The sequence below is a fragment of the Rhinopithecus bieti genome, unplaced genomic scaffold (assembly GCF_001698545.2).
Source record: "Rhinopithecus bieti isolate Rb0 unplaced genomic scaffold, ASM169854v2 scaffold_1037, whole genome shotgun sequence".
NCBI classification, from domain to species: Eukaryota; Metazoa; Chordata; class Mammalia; order Primates; family Cercopithecidae; genus Rhinopithecus; species Rhinopithecus bieti.
The window spans coordinates 434,240-446,408 of NW_016803268.1; the positions used below are offsets into that span (position 1 = coordinate 434,240).

Sequence of the window (12,169 nt, forward strand, 5' to 3'; positions counted from 1 at the left end):
AAAGGCCCATAGGTGAGCCCACCGCCCCCGCCGGGGCAAGCCCGGGTCCCCGCACCTCCGCGGCCGCGCAGCCCGGAACGACCGACAAAAGGTCCTCGCGGCCGCGGCGCGCGTCACCATGGCGACGGCGCGCCGCGCAGCCCCGCCCCGCTCCTCTCGCGGGACCGGCCACCATCCTCTCGCGAGAGCAGCCCATGCGACCGGAAGCGGGGCGGTGACCCCGGAAGTCCCCGCCGGGTGCAGCTTGGTCGGTTCGATCGCTGCCGGGACCTGAGGCCGCCCGGAGTCGGCGTCCCTTCTCCCTCTCCGAGTGCTGCTCCTGTCATTGTGGCCATGGACGGTAAGAGGTCGCGGCCGTCCTCCGGGGACTCGTGCGCGGGGCGGGGCCGCTTCTCCCACTGGCGTGGGCTCCGCCCACCTGGGGCCGCGGGCGGGGGCTCGGGAGAGCTCTCAGGCCTCGACCCTCGATCCCAGATCCAGGACCCCTTCCCCAGGGCCTCAACCCCCGATCCTCGACCCAGACCCATTCCCCGGGGCCTCAACCACCGACCCGGGACCCCTTCCCCCGGGCCTCGACCCTCGATCCCCGACCCGGGACCTCTTTCCTGGGGTCTCGACCACCCACCCGGGACCCCTTCTCCCGGGCCTCGACTCCCGGCCGCTGACCGGGACCCCTTCCCCCAGGCCGCCACCCCCAACTCTCAACCCGGTACGCCTTCCCCGGGGCCTCGACCTCCGACCCCCAACCATGGACCCGGGACCTAGACCCCTGACCCAGGATCCCTTGCCCTAAGCCTCGACCCCTGACCACCGACCCAGGACCCTTTTCCCCGCCCCTGGCACTCCTCAGCGTCAGGTGCCCTTCCCCGCCAGCTCGGTAGAGGGGACTGAGCGATGCCTGTTCGGCCTTTCGGGCCCTGGAATATCGGGTCAGAGGGCACAGGAAAAAGTGACAGTTGCACCCCCTCCCTCCAAACAGCATCAGGACAAATGAGAAGAGCTCAGACAAAAAGTGCCAGGCCCTGGTCACAGCAGCTCTTTGTGTCCATTCTCCAGATGGAGAGGCAGAGGTTTGAGCAGGAACCAGCCCAAGGCAAGGGGCTCCAGGCAATGGAACACCCTGGTTCTGACCTTCTCCACCTGGGGCCGGCTCTGTGCTCAGGGATACTAAAGAACAGGATGAATCTGGCAGAATGAAGTCCTGCATTTGCTGAAACGTTGGGCTGATGTGATGGGCATGCTTTTAAAAATACTTTTTGCAGGACCGAGTGCAGCGGCTCAGTCTGTAATCCCAGCACTTTGGGAGGCCGTAGGCGGGCAGATCACAAGGTCAGGAGATCGAGACCATCCTGGCTAACATGGTGAAACCCCGTCTCTACTAAAAATACAAACAATTAGCTGGGCGTGGTGATGGGCGCCTGTAGTCCTAGCTACTTGGGAGGCTGAGGCCGGAGAATGGTGTGAAACCGGAGGCAGAGCTTGCAGTGAGCTGAGATCGTGCCGTGGCACCCCAGCCTGGGCGACAGAGCGAGACTCTGTCTAAGAAAATACTTTTTGAAGTGTGAAAAGCTATAGTGCCACCATGTCATCATGAAGGAAACGTGTAGAGATTTTCTACAGATTGCCTCGAGAGAAGATGAAAGAGAGCATCTACCTCCCGCTACAAAAAATATGCTGGCCAGGCCAGGTATGGTGGCTCAGGGCTGCAACCCCAGCACTCTGGGAGGCCAGGCGTGGTGGCTCAGGGTCCCGGCACTTTGGGAGGCCGAGGTGGGTGGATCACGGGAGGTCAGGAGTTTGAGACTAGCCTGGCCAACATGGTGAAACCCCATCTCTACTAAAAATACAAAAATTAGCCGGGCATGGTGGCAGGCACCTTTAATTCCAACTACTTGGGAGGCTGAGGCAGGAGAATCACTTGAACCCGGGAGGCAGAGGTTGCAGTGAGCCAAGATTGCACCACTGCACTCCAGCCTGGGTGACAGAGCAAGAATCTGTCTCAAAAAAAAAAAAAAAAATTGTGACTTTTCACTCCACAGCTCACTCAGCTCTTGAGGGGACTTCTCTCAAGCCCATGTCAGATTTCCACAGAGTCAGATTTTGCCTTAGCTGGGTTTTTGTGCTGCCGCACACGGCTGGAGAAGAAAGCTGAGGTGAGGAGGGGTGGTTTGGCCAGCATCCCACGGTAAGTTGGGTGGGAAGGCCTGCGTGGCCTGCACTGTGTCACCTGGGTCAGCCTGGCTGTTTTCCAGTCACACATAACCTTGGCCTTGACCACACTGCACTGATAGATGATAGATTGAACTTGGCCTTGACCACACCTACACGGACAGGCGATAGACTGAACGATGCCCGAGCTCACTGGAACCCCAGGAGTCTCGTCTTGGAGCCTTGATTTGCATTTGTGAACACTCTGTTACCTCACTCACAGGCTCCACTTCCTCATTCTGGCTGGTGTGGTGAAGCCCTTTGAGGAATCAGGGGTCACTCCAAATTTAGCAGTTGAATGAATTCAGATCAATCCTACCTTTTTAAAAGATATATTTTTCTCTCTTTTTTTTTTTTTCAGAGTCTTGCTCTGTTACCCAGGCTGGAATGCAGTGGCTGGATCTCAGCTCACTGCAAGCTCCGACTCCCGGGTTCACGCCATTCTCCTGCCTCAGCCTCCCAAGTAGCTGGGACTACAGGCACCTGCCACCATGCCCGGCTAATTTTCGTATTTTAGTACAGATGGGGTTTCACCATGTTAGCCAGGATGGTCTCGAGTTCCTGACCTCGTGACCCACCTGCCTCGGCCTCCCAAAGTGCTGGGATTACGGGTGTGAGCCACTGCACTCGGCCAAAAGAAATATTTTTTTCTAATAGAATGAGGTCTGACTACATTCCCTAGGCTGGTCTCGAACTTCTCACCTCAAGTGATCCGCCCGCCTCTGCCTCCCAAAGTGCTGTGATTACGGGCTTGAGCGACTGTGCCCAGTGGAAATCAGCTCTTTGATGCCTAAGAGTTACCACCTTGCTATTTTTATCCATTTACCTTTGGGGAGAAAGAGTCTGTAAAAAGTGAACTGTCAAGTACTGAACTTTTAAATTGGCCCAGGCTGGCCTCAAACCCCTGGCTTCAAATGATCCACTGGCCTCGGCCCCCCCAGAGTGCTGGGATTACAGGTGAACTTTTAAATTGGGAAATAATCCCAAGGGGCTTTTGCCAAGTTGCATTAATTATAAACCACCATCTTTTGGATTCTAACCGTGCCCAAAAGATGCTGCGTCCATGACCTCTTCCGTCCTCACACTAACCCTCTAAGATTGACTGGTGCCATCCTCATGTTCCTAACAAGGAAACGGGGAGGGAGGGTCTGCATTTGCTGCGCCCTGTGGCTAGCAAGGGGCCAGGGCTGGCACACGAATCTGTCTTGTGCCTCCCTTGTTGGGGGGCTCCCCGAAGACCCCAGGCAGGTGTGTTCTGTGTTCTAGCTCCTGGTGTCTAGAAGGATCCTAGTAAGTTCTGCCTGCTAGAAGGGTAACATCCCATTCCAATCCTCAAACCATTCCCTCTCTCTTTGCAGATACCCTGTTCCAGTTGAAGGTATGTACTGAATGGCAGTTCACCCCAGCCCTGTTCTGGTGAGGACAGATAGTATAAGCCACACTCACTCAGAGCCACAGAAACAGTTGGGCAGATGATGTAATAGTCGAGTGACCACCACACAGGGCTCAGACTGCTGACCAAGGAGGGGATTATTGAGCCAGCTTGGTGACATTAGTTCTTTTCTTATCTCAGGCTAAGTGGAGGCAGATCGTTAGGGTCATCTATGAAAGATGGAGTGTTATCTTTTTTTCTTTTTGAGATGACATCTCGCTCTGTCGCCCAGGCTGGAGTGCAATGGCACGATCTCGGCTCACTGCAACCTCTGCCTCCCGGGTTCAAGTGATCCTTCTGCCTCAGCCTCCTGAGTAGCTGGGACTACAGGCGCCCACCACCACACCCAGCTAATTTTTTTTTACGGTTTTAATAGGGACGGGGTTTCACCATGTTGGCCAGGATGGTCTCGATCTCTTGACCTCGTGATCCGCCCACTTCAGCCTCCCAAAGTGCTGGGATTACAGGCGTGAGCCACCACGCCCGGCCCGGAGTGTTATCTTAAGAAAGACAGCTTGGGCATTAGGCCTTGGTGTTCCGCTGTGTGGACTCATTCTTTGAGATCATTTGAAGGAAAGCTTTCTGAGTATTCCTTCCATGTGGGGTGGTGGTTGCAGATTCCAGTAATCCAGGGCAGGTTTCTGTGCATTTCCCTGGGATGTGCTCCTGGCTGCTCCTCCGTGGCCAGCTTCATCTTGCCTTGTCGCTGGCCCTGAGCTCCTGGGAGCTTCTGCCATCATGGTGGGTCTGTCAGATGCTGCTGGGCACAGAGGGGACCCGCTGAGGCCTGCTTGTGTCCTGAACCCTGTGGCACTGTGCTGGCCGTCCTGAACCCTGTGGCGTCTGTGGTTCCAGATGGGTTGCCAGAGCCCCTGTTTCCTTGTGGTGCTGGCAGAGCAGTTAGGCCCCCAGCAGCTGTGTGTGCTGCCCAGCAACCTGTTGCATCCACAGCATTCTCTCAAGATAACATTTTCAGTTGTGTTTTTACCTGGAATTCTGTCTTACGACGTAGGGGTAGCCTGAAATGAGTTTTCTGGAGTCTTTCTTTTACGTTGAGATCCATCTATAAGCAGGAGTTGAGACCAGAACGAGAGGTTTTGGCCCCTTCCGCTCTGGAGGAGGCCTTGGGTGAGGGTGTTCACAGAGAACACAGACACTGGAGAAAACCCAGACAGAGCCTGAGGCAGAGCAGGCAGCGTCCTCCTCCAGCTGGCGCTACCTCTCACTGCCCAGGATGCACGCCTGCAGGCTTCGTGCCTTCCCTGCCGTGTGCTGGGTCCAGGCTGGCTGATGGGTGCTTAGAACCTGTGGGCACAGGGGTGGGGTGTGGAGAGCAAGGCCTGGGGGATGGGCTCCACATGTCTGACCCAGGACGTTCTGGCTTCTGCTCAGTTCACGGCGAAGCAGCTGGAGAAGCTGGCCAAGAAGGCGGAGAAGGACTCCAAGGCAGAGCAGGCCAAAGTGAAGAAGGTGAGGCCCGGGGCCGTGGGGCCTGACTCTCCGGCTCTGTCTTCTGTCTGACTCTCCGGCTCTGTCTTCTGTCTGACTCTCCGGCTCTGTCTTCTGTCTGACTCTCCGGCTCTGTCTTCTTGTCTGACTCTCGGCTCTGTCTTCTGTCTGACTCCTCCGGCTCTGGTCTTCTGGTCCTTGTTCTGCCCTTTATTTTGTGCGTTCTGTTTTGTTTTGATGGCCTTTTGGGGAAGGGGCCAGGGCACTTCTAATCATAACTTAATCCTCACCCTGGAAGATATATAGATGAGTGGTGTGCTGTGTGTATACTATATAATATATACTACTATACATATAGGTATTTTTTTTTTTTTTTTTTTTTTTTTTTTTTTTGAGGCGGAGTCCTCGCTCTGTCGCCCGGACTGGAGTGCAGTGGCCGGATCCTCAGCTCACTGCAAGCTCCGCTACCGGGTTCACGCCATTCTCCTGCCTCTCAGCCCTCCTGCAGTAGCTTTGGGACTAAGGCGCCCGCCACCTCGCTCGGCTTAGTTTTGTAATTTTTAGTAGAAAGACGGGGTTTCACCGCGTACGCCAAGGATGGGTCTCATCTGCTGACCTCGTGATCCGCTCCGTCTCGGCTCCAAAAGTGCTGGGATTACAGGCTTGAGCCACCGCGCCCGGCCTGTTTTGTTTTTTTGAGACAGAGTTTCGCTCTGTTGCCCAGGCTGGAGTGCAGAGGTGCGATCTCGTCTCACTGCAACCTCCGCCTCCCGGGTTCAAGTGATTCTAGGGCCTGACCCTCACAAGTAGCTAGGACTACAGGCCTGCACCCAGCTAATTTTTAAAGTTTTTTGTAGAGACAGGGTTTCGCCATGTTGGTCAGGCTGGTCTCGAACTCTTGGCCTCAAGTGACCCGCCCGCCTTGGCCTCCAAAAGTGCTGGGATTACAGGCATGAACCACTGTGCCCAGCCTAATCCTCACCATGATTTCTGAGCCTCAGAGTATTTGCTTCCCACATGAGACAAACAGGAAGGGAGGTGCTGTGTGTGGTGGAGCCCGGAGTGGCTTCTATCCCTGCTCTACAGCCCTGCCAGACCTTCCCAGCCCACTGAGGGCATCCGGAGCATAGAGATGAGTGGATTGCTTTCGTTCTTTTTCTTCTTTCCATTTCCAACATTCTGAACTTGATTTTGCCATAAAGTATAGGAAGAGGGCTTCTAGCTAGCTGCCTGCCACGATCCTATCTTTTGGTTTTTTTTTTTTTTTTGAGATGGAGTCTCACTGTCACCCAGCTGGAGTGCAGAGGTGCAATCTCGGCTCACTGCAACCTCTGCCTCCTGGGTTCAGGTGATTCTCCTGCCTCAGCCTTCTGAGTAGCTGGGATTACAGGCGTGCACCACCACGCCTGGCTAATTTTTGTATTTTTAGTAGAAATGGGGTTTTGCCATGTTGGCCAAGCTGGTGTCAAACTCCTGACCTCAGGTGATCCACCTGCCTCGGCCTCCCAAAGTGCTGGGATTACAGGTGTGAGCCACCGGGCCCGGCGGATCCTATCATTTTTCTCTCCCTTCTCCTTACAGAGCTGGTGCCTAGGGCATCATGGGGTGGGAGGGGCTGGAGACTCACAGGGGTGCCTCTCCAGGAGGGGTCCCCTTCCCATGATGGACAGGGCAGAAGGAAAGGAGGCATCTAGGCCGGGCGCAGTGATTCACGCCTGTAGTCCCGGCTACTCGGAAGACTGAGGTGGGAGAAGTGCTTGAGCCCAGGAGGTGGAGGTTGCAGTGAGCCGAGATCACACCACTGCACTCCATTCTGGGCCACAGAGCGAGATTCCACCTCCAAAAAAAAAAAAGAAGATGGAATGTTGTGCAGCTCTTAAAACTGCGTAATCGGTGAAGTAGGTCCCACGGTATTGGACTTCGGTAATTCTTCACCCACAACCAGGCTCCCAGGGAGAAAGGAGCTCGGAGAACCGCCTGCCACAGGCTCTGAGTGTCGCCCGCTGTGTCCCGTGCCCGGTGGAATGCTGGAGGGGTGCAGCGGGGAGCAGAAGCCTGCTTGTGGGGCTGGGCTGGGGCCTGAGTGTTTGCATTTTTAGCTCAAACATCTCTGGGGAGAGGCCCGTCCACCCTAGCCAGTGGCGTCCAGGAGCAGTCAACACTGGGCTCCTGCGGCTGGGCACGGTGGCTCATGCCTGTAATCCCAGCACTTTGGGAGGCCGAGGCAGGTGGATCACGAGGTCAGGAGTTCGAGACCATCCTGGCGAACACGGTGAAACCCCATCTCTACTAAAAATACAAACAATTACCCAGGCGTGGTGGCGGCGCCTGTAGTCCCAGCTACTTGGGAGGCTGAGGCAGGAGAATGGTGTGAACCCGGAAGGCAGAGCTTGCAATCGCGCCACTGCCCTCCAGCCTGGGCGACAGAGCGAGACTCCGTCTCAAAAAAAAAAAAAAACCCACTGGGCTCCTCCGCAGGGGCACACGCACCACTAGGTTCTCCAGCTGCTTTTCCCCGCGTTGCAGGCCCTTCAGCAGAAGAACGTAGAGTGCGCCCGTGTGTACGCCGAGAACGCCATCCGCAAGAAGAACGAAGGTGTGAACTGGCTTCGGATGGCGTCCCGCGTAGACGCAGTGGCCTCCAAGGTGCAGACGGCCGTGACCATGAAGGGGGTGAGTGTGGGGCCCTGGTGCCAGATGGGTGGCGTCTGCCGACTGAGGCAAGAGTGGGCTCTATGGTCTGGATCTGGGGCAGCTCAGAGTTGAGGGAAGCTGGGTCAGCATGGGCTGGGCAGTGCTGGGGGGGCACCTTGAGGCTGCACCCTCACTTGCACTGATGCCTCAGGAAGGACCTCTTGATAGGACTTGGGCCTTTTTTTTTTTTTTTTGGTAATATTTAGAGACTGTCTTGCTCTGTCACCCAGGCTGGAGTGCAGTGGTTCAGTCACAGCTCACTGCAGTCTCAACCTCCTGGGCTCAAGCGATCCTCCTGCCTCAGCCTCCCAGGTAGCTGAGATCACGATGTCAGGCATCCGCCACGCCTGGCTGATTTTTTTCATTTTTATGTAGAGACAGGGTGTCTATGTTGTCCACGCTGGTCTCAAACTCCTGGCCTCGAGCAATCCTCCCACCTCGGCCTCCCAGAGTGCTGGAATTGTAGGCGTGAACCACTCACTGTCACTGTGCCCAGCCAGGCCTCAGTCTTGGCAGCTGCCACAGGAGACAGAGCCTGCATGGCTAGGCTCATCTGCTGGGTCAGGGGACGTCACAGCAGAGCCTTCGCTGTCTCAGGCATTTCCTTCCCACAGTGCAGGTGGGCCAGGAGGGCACAGCAGTCCTGGAGACCCAACATCAGCAGCCTTTTCTCCGGTGACACCACCCTGGGTCTCCACAGCCTTTTTCGTGGAGTTGGTCTTTCCATAGGATCCAGATGATGGCTCAGCCCAGAGCTGGGGTTTTGTGGGGCAGGGCTGGGGTGCCGCAGCTCTCCTGTCAGAGCCCAGGGGACCATCCCTGGTGCATGAGCTCCACTTGCCTTTCATCCCGTTCCCTCCTGCACCCCCTCCTGTCTCAGGTGACCAAGAACATGGCCCAGGTGACCAAAGCTCTGGACAAGGCCCTGAGCACCATGGACCTACAGAAGGTCTCGTCAGTGATGGACAGGTTCGAGCAGCAGGTGCAGAACCTGGACGTCCACACGTCGGTATGTGCCCCTGCCCTTGGGCTGTGGCCTGGGGACAAGGAGGGTGTGTGGGCAGCTCATGGGGGGTGGCCCACAGGCTGACATGCTGTCTCTGCGTACCTGTGGTTGCTCCCTGACGTCACCAAGCATCCTCTGTGCTGGGTCCCTGCCAGGACCCTGACAGGTAGGGTGGGCAGGGTGGCAGGGGCCTCCTGCAGGCACCTGGCTCCTTGTGGGGAGGCTCAGACAGCAAACAAGCATGCAGAGGTGTAGAAAGATGTCCACCCAAGGCAGCAGGCATGGCGCAGTCAGAGGGTGGGGCTGGGTGTGGGGGCAGGAAAGGCTCCTGGTGGAAGGTGAGGCAGAGAGAGTCCCTGAGAGAACAGGGCAAGAAGGTGGCTGGCTGTGTGAGGGAACGAAAAGTGTGGTCAGACCCTTGTGAAGCTGAGTGGGGCCTCGTGGGCCTGGGCCCCACCTGTTGTCCAGAGCGTGCCCCTGCCCCCAGGTGATGGAGGACTCCATGAGCTCGGCCACCACGCTGACCACACCGCAGGAGCAGGTGGACAGCCTCATCATGCAGATCGCTGAGGAGAATGGCCTGGAGGTGCTGGACCAGCTCAGCCAGCTGCCGGAGGGCGCCTCTGCCGTGGGCGAGAGCTCTGTGCGCAGCCAGGAGGACCAGCTGTCACGGAGGTAGGGTCGGTCCCGAAACGCTGTGTGCCCCATACTCTGGTGCTGTGGGAAGGGAGAGGGCATTGGGGGTTAGAGGCTGGAGGAGAGCTCGGGCTAAGGCTCCTACCAGGGAGCCCTGATCTCAACTCAGAGGCCCCAGCCGTAGCTGCCCCCGAGCCAAGCCGCCCGCTGCTGCCCTATCCTGCTCCAGCTGGCATGGAGGCTTCAGTGTGTGTCGGGCGTGGCGTTTACGCACGTCTGCAGTGCACTTTAGAATACTGCGCCCTTCCTAACGGATCAGGTGAAAGTGGGACGGGCGTGTCTGTTTCCAAGGCCTGTCACTCATGTTCTCTCAGGACACTGAGGAGGAGAAGGGCCATTGCGCACCACACGGAGGAGACACCTTCGCTGGGAGCACGTGGTGGTCAGAGCCCTTCCCCTGCCCTGACCCGAGTCGCGTTGTTGGTTTCCAGGTTGGCCGCCTTGAGGAACTAGCCGTGCCCGCCGCAGTGCACCACCTCCGCCCCATGGTGTGCTGGAAGGTTCCTGTCCTCTCCCCACCGCGTCTTGCCTTTGTGCTGGCCCTGCGGAGCTGTGACCGGCAGCCACTCTGTGTCTCTCACTTGCCAGGCCTGCGTGGCCTCAGGGTGTTCCTGTTCTTTTAGGTTGGGTGGTGGGTCTGCGTCCTGGTGTTGAGTTTCTGCAAATTTGTGGGGGTGATTTCTGTGACTCTGGGCCCACAGCAGGGAGGCCGGAGGGGCCCTGTGGACTTTTACCCAGCACTGTAGGGGCCTTCAGACTCTGGGGCAGCAGACATGCTGCTTCCTCATCAGCCAGAGGGGGTCAGGGCTACCCTGTTGCCAAGCAACTCCCTGAGGCCTCTCCACACCCCCTCAGCGGGCAGGAGGTACCACAGGCCTGTGTGTGCTGGGGGATGTCAGGTGCCACCCGGTGCCGTCCTGGTGGCATTTACAATGACACCCTCCTCCTCCATCATTCCAGGAGTGGGGTCTCGGCTGCCCCTACCAGCTGGCTGAGCCCCCTGGCCTCCTGCGCTCCCTCAGTTCCTAAAGCTGCCCAGTCCATGGGGACAGAATTGTCACCCAGATCCACATCCAAGTGTGCCCACCCTGCCATCTTCATCCTCACTCAGCTGCTGCCTCTGGAGGTGCCTTTGGCCACGTGGGCTGTGCTGTCTGTCTCCTCGGCAGAGCCCCTCCGCTGGCTGGTGCAGTCTGAGAGGATGTGTCTGTGGCTCCTCCCAGTGAGCAGCCTGGTTCTCCCAGAGGACCTTTCCCTGGGGCCTCGCTTCGGACGATGCTGCCTGTGTCACCTCTACCGTCTGTAAACGACTGGGTGCCTTCCCAGCTTGGAAGCCACAGCAGCTGGTGAAGGGCGCTCAGGAGAGCCGTCTTTAGCGGGGCTGGGGTTGGGGCTCCTTTGGGAAAACCTGCCACTGTGGCCCTGGAGAGCTGCCAGCAGCTCTTGGGAAGGACTTGCCGGGAGGCGGAGAGGCTTTGGGCTGCTGTCTTTTCCATTTCCTAGAGTTTACTTCATTGTCTTTAGGGTTCCAGGATTTTCTGTTTTTTTGTGTTTTTTTGCCAAAGTAGAAAAGGCAGGTGGTGGGCGGCTGGCAGGGAGTGTGGGTCCCCGCCCCCCTCAGTCCTGCCCATCCCTCGCAGCCCATGCTGAGGCCGCAGCGGTGTCGTGGCTGTTAACGTGCAGGAACGTGAAGACCTCGACTTTGGCTCACTGCGTTTGGTTTTTTTTTTTCAGAACTTGGGAGCCCCCCCAGGGAGGGGCTGGTGTTGGCAGGTCCTGGATGTGGTTCCCTCCAGCCTCCCCAAAATCAACCCTGGTGTTGAGAGAACGTCCTATCCATCGTGGGTAACAGCCTTGGGGAGGGTGCAGAGCTCTGCAGAGCCATGGGCAGGGTAGGGGCTGCCTCAGTCCTGTCCCCTTGGGCACTGGGGGGAGGGGCCTGTTCACCTTTTTCCTAGAATGCTGTTGTAAATAAACAAATGGATCCCTGGAAACTTTCTCAAGCTTTGCTTTGGAGCCTTGGGTGAGCCTCTGGATGCAGCCATCTCCCCACAACTGAGGACGGGCTCCTGGAGTGTTCACTGCGGGGGGCTGGGCAGACGGCAGTGCTCATTCTCAGACCCCGTCCAAACCGACAGAATCTCCCGTGTTAGGTTCTTACTTTGAAATCATTTAAAACTTGCATAACATGGTCTTTGTGCACCTCAGCCAAACCGGGACGCTTGCTGGGCACCGTGGTGCTCCTGACAGTCTCTGGTCTGACGTCCCCGCTGCACGTCCTGGTGCTGCCACCTCCAATCTGGAACAGTTCCTCGGTTTTCTTTCATGACCTGAATGGTTTGAAACCTGCTGGCTGCTATTTTGCAGAATGCTCCTCTGCTGGGGGTGCGGTTTTCCCACGATGTGGGGAGTCTTCATGACTTCTCGGTGGCAGGGGTGTGGCGTCCCTGTGTCTTAGCGCTGGTGAATTTGTGACCTTCACCCAAAAGCCTGGGTGCAGTGGCATCCTCAGGCTTCTCCACTGGGAAGTTAGCTTTTTCCCTTTTTATTACGAGATAGCCCCACTCCAGCCTGGGCAACAAGAGCGAAACTCTGTGTCAAAAAAAAAAAAAAAAAAGCTCCAAGCACTCCCCACATCCTTTCACAGTGGCTATTACGTGGTAGGTCCACGGTTTTAAATTCCA

At 57.2% G+C, this 12,169-nt stretch overlaps 2 protein-coding genes across 4 annotated transcripts in view; one reads left to right on the plus strand and one right to left on the minus strand.

The window, feature by feature from the left end:
• SPATA33 (spermatogenesis associated 33) overlaps window positions 1–161 on the minus strand; it is a 12,019-nt gene extending 11,858 nt beyond the window's left edge. Inside the window, exon 1 of one of the 3 annotated variants that reach the window (XM_017871320.1) lies at window positions 56–147. The gene's annotated coding sequence lies outside the window, so the exon portion shown is untranslated. Of the gene's footprint in view, window positions 1–46 lie in introns of all 3 variants that reach the window. The other 2 variants (XM_017871301.1, XM_017871310.1) reach the window with 2 other exon arrangements.
• Window positions 143–11,479, plus strand: CHMP1A (charged multivesicular body protein 1A). Its single transcript, XM_017871327.1, has 7 exons — window positions 143–340; window positions 3,567–3,586; window positions 5,033–5,110; window positions 7,616–7,762; window positions 8,664–8,792; window positions 9,277–9,464; window positions 9,917–11,479. Exons 1-7 carry the CDS (start codon window positions 334–336, stop codon window positions 9,936–9,938), a joined length of 591 nt encoding a protein of 196 aa, XP_017726816.1. The 5' UTR covers window positions 143–333; the 3' UTR covers window positions 9,939–11,479.
• The last annotated feature ends 690 nt before the right edge of the window (window positions 11,480–12,169 follow it).

What these genes read in the sequence shown, in the direction of transcription:
- CHMP1A (XM_017871327.1), top strand. An exon ending in ACCTGGACGTCCACACGTCG is followed by an intron (nt 8,793 to 9,276) that starts GTATGTGCCCCT and finishes CCCTGCCCCCAG; the next exon opens with GTGATGGAGGACTCCATGAG. An exon ending in GAGGACCAGCTGTCACGGAG is followed by an intron (nt 9,465 to 9,916) that starts GTAGGGTCGGTC and finishes GTTGGTTTCCAG; the next exon opens with GTTGGCCGCCTTGAGGAACT.